At 46.8% G+C, this 11,269-nt stretch overlaps 1 protein-coding gene across 1 annotated transcript; it reads left to right on the top strand.

Annotated features, from left to right (window-relative positions):
• Positions 1-3,444: 3,444 nt before the first annotated feature.
• On the top strand, positions 3,445-9,522 carry CHMP4B (charged multivesicular body protein 4B). Its single transcript, XM_010159893.1, has 5 exons — positions 3,445-3,481; positions 4,077-4,254; positions 4,989-5,103; positions 5,654-5,780; positions 8,693-9,522. The coding sequence occupies exons 1-5, from the start codon at positions 3,445-3,447 to the stop codon at positions 8,758-8,760; spliced, it is 525 nt and encodes a 174-aa protein (XP_010158195.1). The 3' UTR covers positions 8,761-9,522.
• Positions 9,523-11,269: the final 1,747 nt, after the last annotated feature.

Raw genomic sequence — 11,269 nt, 5'->3', positions numbered from 1 at the left:
GGTCCATCCATCAAATCCAGGTCTCCAGTTTTGAGACTAGGATGTTGTAAGGATCTATACCTCCGTCACATACCACCGCTCTGTAAAGTCTGTCAAGCATGATAGCAACATAGGGAAAATCTGCAGCCGTTACTTGTGCTAGCAAAGGCTGTTGCTGGTCCTGCGTTTACAGCTGGGGTTGGTGGCTCTTCCCCATGGCCTGTGCTGTTTGTGGAAGCCCCTGGGCCCTTGTGCAGAGCCTCCAGTTGGCTCCAGAGGGACCCTTACCCTAGAAATTCCTTGTGACTGCTGAGCTATGGGGATTGATGTGGTGTGCTCATCCACAAATATCTGAAGATTGGGAAATCAGTCCTGAGAGATAAAAAATTAACTTAACTGTAATGGTCTTAAGCAAACAAACATAATTTTAAGTATCTGTCAGAAAGAAAAGTGCGTTTTTATTAACCATTTTATGAAATTAGATGTAGAGAAATGGTAATTGAGTGATCTGTTTTTCTAGCCGAGACAAATTCCGATTAGAACGGTCGGCACCAGATCCCTACAGTCTCCTCTGCCCTGTGTGGTGGAGGGCAGGCCTGTGGGAATGTGGCATGGAGCATCGTTCTCCGGGTTGGGTTTGTGTCCTGATGCGGGTGCTGGGAGCGTCTGTGAAAGGGGCACCATGAAACGGATGTGCTGCCAGCTGCAACAGGGAGAATCCTGAATGTAAAGTGCAAGTCCTCTTCTGTGGGGGGAGGAATATGGGAAATGAACTTCCAAAACTTACAGGATCAAATGAATGCAAGTGGCCTAAATAAACTTGGTGCTTTCTTATCTTTTCAGCTTAATAAAATGTCCTAGGTATAAACAGGGACTTTACATTAAAAAATAGTTAAGCAAGGAAACACAGATGAAAATAAATTGCTTGAAGTTGTGTTCATCTCTTTGAGGCACCTTGTTTTACATTCCTTAGTGCTCCTTAATGCAAGAAATTGCTGTCTCTTGTGTAAGATTTTCTTCATTGCAGAAAATCATTTATCACTTTGATGTTAATTGGCCTGCGCTGAATATTTATGCTGAACTGTCCAGACACAGGAGCTTTATGCACGGCCCTGCGTTTGTGGCTGGGTTCCTGCTCCTTTTAGGCTACTGAAATGGGTGTTTCAACAGTCTCCAAGTGGACACTGTGGCCGTGGGAAGCTTTGTCCTGGCATTGGCCTTACAGAGGAGAGGGGAAAGTGTAACCATCTTCCTTGGCTGCTCTTGATTCCAAGGAGTTGGAAACCTGTCTAGAACACACCACAGATCCACGTTAAGTTTTCACTTTAAACAAGGCGAGTTTTAAGACGAGCATGTTTACATTCCTGTTCCTAGGCTCGGTCTGTGCCAGGCTTCTGATGGCAGCAAAGCCCAGTGTGGTCAGCGCTTGGCTGAGAGACCGGCAGGGAATCGGGTGGTCCGCACATAGCCTGGACCCGGCTGGGAGCCGTGTGCTGTCTGCCAGGTCTCGGGGGGGAGATCCCTGCTCGGTTCTTCAAGCAGAAGATGATGTACCATGCTTCTGTAAAAGTGGGAGCCTTGATCTGTACAGACAAGTGAGAAATTTATCATGGGCAGGATTATAAACCAGAGTGAGGGCTGGGGAATGGAGATGGGGCACGCTGAACTGGTGTGCGTGGGATCAGGAGGGGAAGGGTTACCCAACAGTCCTGATCGCAGCATCTTTTCCATGGCTGCGATGTTTGGTGGCTGAGCAGCGTGTTTTACAAGTACATAAACGTGAAAAGTAGATAAACTGTAGCTGTTCTCAGAGAAAGCTACAGTGGGGAACTGTGTGTAAACTGTAGCACTTGGTTTGTATAACGGCTATAAAATCTCTGCTTTTGCCAATAATTGTCCATGATGCACAAAATCCTCAATAAAGAATCTCCTCTCGCCGCCTGACGCTTTCCCAGCATCTGTCACTATATAAATACAGCCCAGTTACAGTTTTATCTTGAGTAAGAAAATTTTATATATCCTTAATTAAAACATTAGCACAAAATTAACCAAGACTCAATATACCAGTAGTGTTACTCATCACTTGATGAGCTGGCATAAAGCTGGAATGTTTGAGATGATAACTTGTGTTGTGCCTGATTCTGCAGAGCAAACATTGCGTCTGGTACAGGAAAACCCAGTCCTGTTCCCACCGCTGTCAAATGAGGATGGGTGTTGGACTGGCCCCAAAATAGTGGGCAGATTTACTGGTGTTGGGCTGAAAGTCAGTGAAGGGACTTGGTTTGGGCCTCTGGCTTGTGCCGGGCCAGTCAAGGCAACGTGTGTTTTTGTGGTTTGATCAACCTGTGCCGCTTTGCCTGCTTGGCAGCCTTAGCTGTACCTGTGCAGAATACTTGTTTGCTCTCTAGTCAGTGCAAGTTGAAAGCAATCATATACAGCACATTCGTACCCCGTTGTAGAGCTGGAGGTGTACGTGGGGCTTCTGGACACCAGGATGTTACCTTGAGGGTCTGTCGAGCATCTCGAGATGGCATCTGGCACGGCACGCGGGTGCCCGCAGGCTTCATCGCTTGTAGGAGAGGGGCTGTTTCGCTTGTGGTGCAGGAATACACTCATCGTGTCACAAAGTTATCATCCCTCTCACAGGGGAGATACGGGCAGCTGTCTGCTGTCGGAATTTCCTACTCCTTGTCCCCGCATCCAAATGCGCTGTGGAATTGTAAACAGGGACGCAAAGGTTTGAAGTAACATCTTAAAGGTTTAAAGCTTTATTTGCCACTGTGCCTGGGGAACATGGGTGATCTGCTGGGAGCCCCAGGGCATCTTTTTAGCAGAGCGTGTAGTGCCCTTGTGTCAGCTGCAGCGGAAGAGCTGATCTTGTGTGGTGGTAGCGGTTTCCCGGGGCAGTGAAGAAACAAGGCGTGCACGTGGCTGCCTTCAGAAGGCGACAGCAGCTTGTGTCCCGGCCGCGCTGGGGAAGTAGCAGGTGTGTTACACGACCAAGTCTGTGTGTCTGGAGAGGAGGAAGCAGAGATGCTGTGAAGGGAAGCTCTGGTCGTGTGTCTTGCTCCGTGTGACACCCTGCGTTTGTTCAGCGGCGCTCAGTAGGTTTTGCCCCCACTGCAGCTCCTACCAAAGCTTTCAGCCACGCACAGGCAAGATTGTACTCAAATCTGGTTCCTATTTGCTGTCAGTGTTTGGGGAGCAGCCGTGCAGCGCGCTGTTAGTCCGACTGTTGGCTCCTGTCGCTTGGATGGTACCTGCCCGGCTGGGGTGGAGCTGAGCCGTGCAGAAGGAGCTGGGACGCTCAGCTGTGCAGCGAGTCGGACCAGTCCTCCTGCATGGGTGATCCCCGTGGGTGTGGGGCTCTGGGTGGGTGCTCTCGTGGTTGTGGGGCTCCTCTTGCACTGGGCAGGCATTGGACAGGTGCTTACAAGCAGCACATTGCTCAAACCCGTGTAGACGATGGCATCTCTTCGCATGGCCATCAGCGGAGACTGTTGTGTGGACAGCACATTGTACAAGGAGTAGTATGAAACACGCACAAAGTTTGTTTATATAAAAATACTTCTCTGTGTGTGTTTCACAGCATTAATCAGCAAAGCTGGAGAAACACTGCCCTTGCTGTGTACTGGCATGAGCTGCTTCTCCCAGCAGCTGCACAGGAGTTCGGCTGGCTGGTGGCGACCCTGCAGCAGCATCATAAGCTCATCTGGCGGGAGCTACGCCAGCATCTGTGCCTTGATGGGGAACAAAGCTGTGCTGAAGTGGGCCCGCTTGCACGCTGGAGCCTGCTGTTTGTGGTAGCGTAGTCTCTGGGGTGTGGTGTGTTACGTATGACCGGACTACTGATCCTCGAACCGCTTCTTGGCTGGCATCCTGCCCGTGGCAGGGCATGGACAGGCACCTGGCCACCTTTAAACAGTTTTGGTGAAGAAGGCAAACAGAAGGGTTAGGCAACTGCATTTATCTGGGACGAAAAGTGGAGAACAAACAATAGAACGTGCTAGATATTTCCCTATACTGGCGTTTGGTACAAAACGTGCGTGGCTGTTTCAGGAACAAATCTCACAAATCCTCCTCTTTCCTTTGTTCAGCTGCTCTGCAGGCCCTGAAGCGTAAGAAGAGGTACGAGAAGCAGCTTGCACAGATAGATGGCACGTTATCAACAATTGAATTTCAGAGGGAAGCACTCGAGAATGCCAACACTAACACTGAAGTGCTTAAGAATATGGGGTTTGCTGCTAAAGCTATGAAAGCTGCTCATGACAACATGTAAGTTACTCCCTTCTGCATCTTTCCGTGGCACCTTTAGTCTGTCATTTGTTTGATCTGCTAAATGCTAGGTGTTTGATAACCAAAGGTAGAGCTAGAGTAGCAAAACCTTCTCTTAAAAGCCTGTAACTTAGACGAAAATACTAAATATACTTTCATACTGAGCAAAATGTGCAGCTGTGGATGCTTCCCCAGCTTACCACCATTTCCTATGCACAAAGCCGCTGCCTTTGTCCAAAAGAAGTCCAGCCCCAGTGTAGTCTAAAGCAAAGTGGAGTGAGCACCAGTTACAGATCCACCTCGTAGCTGCAAGAATTTTAAGTCTCAAGGGGAGACTTGAACTTCTTTCTATGCAGTGGAGTTGGTGTCTGTAGCGGTAATTAAAGGTAAACTGCATGATGGGAATGTTGTACTTGCTCCAAAAGCAGATACTGTAGATGTAATGTAATAATGCCTGGTCAGGGAACAGAGCAAATTATTATTAATGCCAGTAATGCAGAACAGACCTCTTCATATGAAGTCTCTGTATCTAACTGCTGTGAGCTAAGCTTTTAGGGAAAAAAGTGAAAAATACACGCATAATGTTGTTGGGACCAGGGGGATAAAATTCAGACTTGCATTCAAAGTACGTTTTGGGAAAGGCATTTGTAAGATGTCACCACAAAAACCAAGAAATGTGGTCTTAAGTGCTGATTGGGAAGGTGCCTGATTATATTGAACTCTCTCTTTTACAGGGATATCGACAAAGTAGATGAATTAATGCAGGATATTGCAGAGCAGCAAGAGCTGGCAGATGAGATTTCAACAGCCATCTCAAAGCCAGTAGGATTTGGGGAAGAATTTGATGAGGTATGCTTTAAATTTGCCTCTGTTCATGTCATAAAATCATAGAATCATTTAGGTTGGAAAAGATCCTTGAGTCCAACCGTTGATCCAACACCGCCAAGCCCACAACTAAACCGTGTCCCTAAGCACCATGTCTGCTGTCCACACGTCTTTTAAATACTCCAGGGATGGTGAATCATGTGAGATCTTTCTTTTAAGACCTGCATGTTGCATGTGCCTAGTGGAGTAGTAGGATATAAAATTGCTCCTAGAACTTGTTGCAGTGCATACAGCAGCCCTGACCCTGCCTTTGTGCTCAGAATGGTCTGGCTGGCCTGATGTGAGAATGCTTGGACTCAGAGTTCTTCTTCTCCTCACTGCTTTCCCCACCCTCCTCACCCTCCGAGAGACCACATACAGGGCTTCAGATGAAGATTTAGACTCCCCAGCACTCAGTTTGCTCTGATCCGGCATGTTTAAGCTATTTCCGTTAGTAATAAGACCAATTAAATCTTATCTGCTAATAAATATGACTTAAAGTTTGTTTTCTTTTTTTTCTCCTTTAAAAAACCAGGATGAACTCATGGCAGAACTAGAGGAACTAGAGCAGGAAGAACTAGACAAAAACTTGCTGGAAATAAGTGGTCCCGAGACAGTACCACTACCGAATGTGCCCTCAATATCAATACCCTCAAAGCCAGGTACGTACGGACCTTTACCGGAAGCAGGTTTAAGTACCAGCTCCTCGGGTTTGGGAGATCTGACTGCATGCAGCGCAGGCCTGCTCGAAACTGCTTCACGAATCACAAATCACACCTACTGCTGTTTCCCTGTGGGGGTAACCTGCCTTTCACAAGAACCACGGAAGCTAATAGGTCTCACAGGGACAGTGTTTATCTGTTCTGGCGCTGCTGGTTGATCTGCGGCGTGGGTGGAGGCGTGGAGAGAGGAAGCTGCCTACCTGTTGCTGCTGACCCATCAGGGAAGTGACACTGACAACATGCCAAGGCTGTAAAAGGGAGTGCAGTGGATGTGAGCTCTGGGAATTAGTCCCAGGCCAGTTCAGAGCCCCATGTTGAACCAGGCTTCCTCGCTGCTGCCTTGGATTTTTAATTTGATCCCTGCTTGGGGTCAAAGCATGGCTTCTGGGAGGAGCTCACCTCAGAGTCCCCTCTCTGGGGACAGCTGTTGCCTCTGCCGAGGTTGACACATCCTCAAGCCAGACAGTACCAAGCTTAGGATCATCCCAGTCTCAGAGCACATAGATCTAGGAAATTTTAGTTGGTGTGATGATGTTACACAGAGAATGGGCAAGAAACATTCATATTTACAGAGGCAGTTCAAAGATGCTCTTAAATCTGGTCACTCTTCTATAAACTGGAAGTGACGCCTCATGAAGTACAGTTGAGTTGGAATATGTCACGTGACGCTTTGCCAGCCTATGCTGCTGAATCTGCCTTAATGTATTATGAACAAGATGTGGACTTTGCAGCTCTATTTCGTGTGCTTACTTAAGAAAAAATGTCCAAAAACCTAGAGGCTGAAGATAGCCCCAGTTGGTCAGTGTATTTATAATTATTTTGCTGCCTTTCCAGGCTTAGAAGGTCCTAGGAAGCAGCAGACACTGCCAACAAGAAGGTTCTGCTGTGGGTGGCGTGCTGAGAGGTGTGCTCCTTGTGCGTTACAGTTCTTGTATTTTGACATAATTCAGTTTTTTCTGGTTCTGTTTTGCTAGGCAGAATAGCTGACGAGTGGTGATGAGAGGGGAGCGAGTTGTATCAAAACATCTTATCTCTGAGACTTGATCTAGATTCAGATCCAACAGTGGGAGAAATAGTTTAAACAAACATGTGCATTACCTTTTTATTTCCTAGCTGGTTTTGTCAGGTTTGTTCTCTGGATATTCTTTGGGTATGGACATTAAAACATGCTGACTCGAGCCCAGATACTCCTCCTGCATTGCATTAGGTAGCTGTGACTGCGCACTAGTAAGAGGCGTTGTAATTGTGCACGTATTTAGGTAACTGTACAGCATAAGACTTATGTAGACACAGCACTTCCTAAAATAATAAAAATAATGAATGTTTTTTAAGTAAAAACTGTGAGTATAAGCTTGGGGGTTTATAGGATTTGTGTTAAGCTGCTCTTGGATGGAAATTCCATTCATGTATTTAAATGACATATTGCTTTTTACTTAAATAAAACTGCCTCCAAGCCTGGCATTTGGGAAACCTTGGGATGCAGGGGGGTGGTGGGTGGGAGTTCTGTGCTTTGTTTGTGTGTGTGGTTTTGGTTTTTTGTTGTACGTTTGGGTTTTTTTTAACCTACATTGGTTTTCGCTTAAAATTGACTTAATACACGCTGGGATGAAAAGCTTACTTCTGGGCATCGTGGGTCAGGCGTTCAAAGGGGTGCTTTACCGAGCAACGCTGGTACCTGTTTGGTCTGTCTTTTGGAAGTAAGTAATGTGTCTTCTGTGGTAGAGCTGACTCCTACCGCCTCCTTTGTAGTCGCTGCGTGGAGAATGAGCGGGAGCTTTCCAGCTTTTCCAGTTCTCAGGAGCTGTCTGCAGTTGGACTTAGTCTGAATGAGAAGTTTTTTGCTGTTGCCTGTCAGCTAAATTGATGTCAGAAGAAATTCAGGCAAAGGCTGGTTTTGCTTAACAGGGATCAGGAGAGCTGAATTCAGGAAGACAAATTCCAAACTGGTATAAATGATAGGTCTTAAGTTTGACTCAAGAGAGAGCTGAGTCACCTTTACGTAAATGTTTAATTTGGAATGACACAAACCATTTTGAGTCTGAATTATTTGACTCTTCTTTTTTTTTTTTCCCCCACTCCTTTTGAAGCAAAACCACGGTCTGAGGAAATGACGTCTGTTTTGGTATTTTCCAAATTTATTGCCACTATTTCTGGGTTAAAGCCTTTCTGCTGAGTGAATGGTTTTCATCTCCAGAAAGTGGACTTGCCCTCTTTTGGCAAATAGCAGCATGTGCCCCCCTGGAAGGACTAACAGTGATAGCTGGGCAGCGTGTAGCCTGGAGCTTATCCTCCAGGTCCAACCGCCTCCTCAGAGCCTGGCAAGAGGAGGGGGGCAGCACGCACCCCGTGCTGGCTAGCGCTTCAGCCCGTGAAGAGCTGGAACTAACACCGGAGTTGGAGCTCTCCGGATTCTGTACCTGGCTAGATGAAAGCACAGCAGCCTCATTTGTTGTGGTTTGAGAACTTAAAGATGGAATAAGGATTTTATTCTGTACAGGGGAGAGCCTGTGATACTGGAGATGTCAGACAAGAAGCTGAAAACCTGGGGTCTTCTGCTTGGAGGCTCGGTGCTTATGGAGAATGATACACACCACGGGTGTACACATGCACCTTGGCATTCTTCCTGTGTGAGCTCTCATCCCCTTCCACTTGAAGTGGAAATAGCGGGAAGTTTAGCCCGTTCTGGCTTTTTCAGAAGTTTTTACTTCAGTTCAAAAAGGTCTCGTGTATTTGTTTTCCTCCACTGGCATTTGGTGCTTCGGTCAGTGGCACAGAGGCTTTTCTCCCGCAACGGATCGAGACGGGATGCTGTCTGGACTCCCACTCATTTGTTTTCTTTTAATATTTTGCAGCCAAGAAGAAAGAAGAAGAAGAGGATGATGACATGAAAGAGCTGGAAGCTTGGGCAGGAACCATGTAACCACAGCAGTCACTGGCTGGAAAAAGACTTTGATTACCTATTCTGGGTGCAAATGTGTTGTGTTGAGGAGAAAGCATAAGCAAAATGTCTTTATCTTTTTAATTTTAACCTAAAGCAGTGGGAACCACATCGCTGTTTTCTGCATAGCATGGTCTGCACGAAGGAAAGAAGGGGGAGCAGGGGGAATTGCCTGCAGTTTATACGGTTGAATTTCTGTAGAAAGGTATTTGCAAAATCAAGCATACAGCTTTTGGACTGTGCTGCTGCCACTGCTGGATCTTCGTCTTCAAAAGTTTGGGCCATATTGAATTGAAATACGCTGAAAAACACTCTGTGATTTTACATCAGTTTTAGTGTGTCTAGAAGTCTTGTAAGGCATTTAAAACCAGGAAAAGTCCTAAGCCACCATCGGCTTCTTATTGTGTCTAGGTGCAAGAATGCTTTAGGTTTTTAGTTCTTTGCAAGTTCTATTTATATCCCTCGACTGACGTGTGGCCAGCCTTGTGTTTGTCACCGCGACAGTGTAGTCACAAGTCCCGTTTTAATTGGTGATGACGATTGGCAGTTGACAAGTCGCTGATTTGCAATTTGTCTTGGAAGTAGGGAGGATTTAAATTTCAGTTGTACATTTTTCTACATAGCACTACAATGTTTATTGCTTTTTTGTGATAATTGATAACCCATTCAGATACATGCACACAATTACTTTAATTAAGAAACTACTATGGATTGCACTGTATTAAATATCTTGATTAATTTTCATCTGTGGCTACTGTTGTCAGTTCTTTGTGACGTGTAAGTCACCTGACTGTAACTTCTGTTCATTTTGGCCTCTTTCTACGAGGACAAACACTCCTTAATGTGAGCTGAACTTTGGTTGTATCACGAGCCTGATTGTATGAAACTACAGTCTTACCTGGACAAAATTGCCAAGGGCTGCTAGAGCTGTTTTATTATTGCAAAAATATTCTGGTCCACTGTCTCAAAATCCCCACACTAAAGAGAAATCAAATCTGAATTAATAGTTAAAGGGCAGAGCCAGGAGCCTTGGCTTTCTGTTTTTTGTCATAGGAATGCTTCTCCTTGTGCACTGTGCTAACAAGTGTTGTATTTTAAAGCAGTGGTATTACAGGAGCTCTGGCTGAGCATCTCAGATGCAGTTAAGTGTCTTCATAGGAGTGTTGAGGTGTAGCTGGGAGAGGAAGACGAAATCCCAAAAGCACTGTTAATGCTTTTCAGGTTACTGATGTAGAAGATCAGAAAACAGGTGACAGAGGTACCACCTGGCAACCCAGCTGTTTCCTGGGTTATGCTTTCTTCCCAGTTCATTTAGCCAATTGCTTTAGCTAAAGGAAGAACCTGGGCTGCACAGCAAGAAGAAAATGCAATAGTGAGTGTGTGTCATGATTCCTCTTTGCTTTTAGCCAGACACCTCACTGCTTACAACCTGTTTTTTCTTGGTTATTCTGATATGATGGGGGGGGGAGTCTTAATCCTGTAATTTATCAGTATGTCTGAGGACCTTTCTGCTTTGATTATCAACAAATTCCTTGATATATTGCATAATATCAGTGAATAGCAAAACACTTGAGTGAAACGTCTTTCTGCCTTGCTCAGGCTCCCTCTGTGGGCAGAACTTACCTGTGAGGAGCACCAAGGTGCCCAACTGCCAGACGGCTTTTCGCTGCCCAGGATTTCCCCGCCCTAGGAAAGGCAGTCTGGTTCCTGGCTGCGTGGGTACTCGGACCCTCGGGAAGCACAGCGCTTTCGCCAGGAGTGGCAGGGGAGCGTTTCGTGTTTGCGCTGCTTGTTAGGGTTGGGGGAGTCAGGAAAGGGATTGCTGTGTGGTGGCTGCGGGAGGCTTGGGATTTCGCTCACCCCAGTGTCTGCTTTTCTGCCTTCAGGACAGGGTGAACATGCGAAGAGCACCTCCAGGGCCCGAGAGCGGCTGAGGTGGCTTTGCTTCCGGCTGCTGATTATAAACCTCGGCCCACGTCCTCGCCTGGGGCTGGAGAGCGCTCGTGTTGTGTTGCAGGCAAGGGGGCTGTTCCCTCCCAGGAATAATGGAAATCCATAGCTCTGCCCAATGCTGCTTTCTATGAAATTGGTCTCTAGTGTTGGATCTTCACCTTCCTGATGCGTAAGTGGTTTTTCAGTGTGCCGTTCCTCGTCTTCTCTCCAACAGGTGCTTTCTCTGGGCCTGTTTGAAGACATGTAACTGCAAGAACCTTCGGTGTAATGTTAAATAGGAAGTAAGTGGGGCTCTGCTGGTGGCAAATCACTCTCCAGTTGCTTAACTGGTGAGTTGTCAGCAAGTTGGCATGTTAGTTACTGCCCGTTAGTGCCTGGGAGACGCTTGGTGGGACTTGCCCCGTGTGAGGGGCTCGAACTTGCGTCAGAGCGCGTGGCCTCGCACTCGGGTCCCGGTGCAGTCGGAGCAAAGCACGCGTCGTGTGGGCGGCATCTGGGTACCGGCAGGAACCATCCTGGCCTGCGGGGGGGCCCATGT

Source organism: Eurypyga helias, unplaced genomic scaffold, assembly GCF_000690775.1.
Source record: "Eurypyga helias isolate BGI_N326 unplaced genomic scaffold, ASM69077v1 scaffold42579, whole genome shotgun sequence".
Classification (NCBI taxonomy): domain Eukaryota; kingdom Metazoa; phylum Chordata; class Aves; order Eurypygiformes; family Eurypygidae; genus Eurypyga; species Eurypyga helias.
The sequence above is the reverse complement of the archived record's forward strand: the minus strand, read 5'-3'. Positions and strand labels throughout refer to the sequence as shown.

Coding starts and splice junctions, on each gene's coding strand:
- CHMP4B (XM_010159893.1), top strand. CDS start 3,445: ATGGCATCTCTTCGCATGGCCATCAGCGGAGACTGTT. Junction 3,482..4,076: donor GGCCATCAGCGGAGACTGTT/GTGTGGACAGCA, acceptor TCCTTTGTTCAG/CTGCTCTGCAGGCCCTGAAG. Junction 5,104..5,653: donor TTGGGGAAGAATTTGATGAG/GTATGCTTTAAA, acceptor TTAAAAAACCAG/GATGAACTCATGGCAGAACT.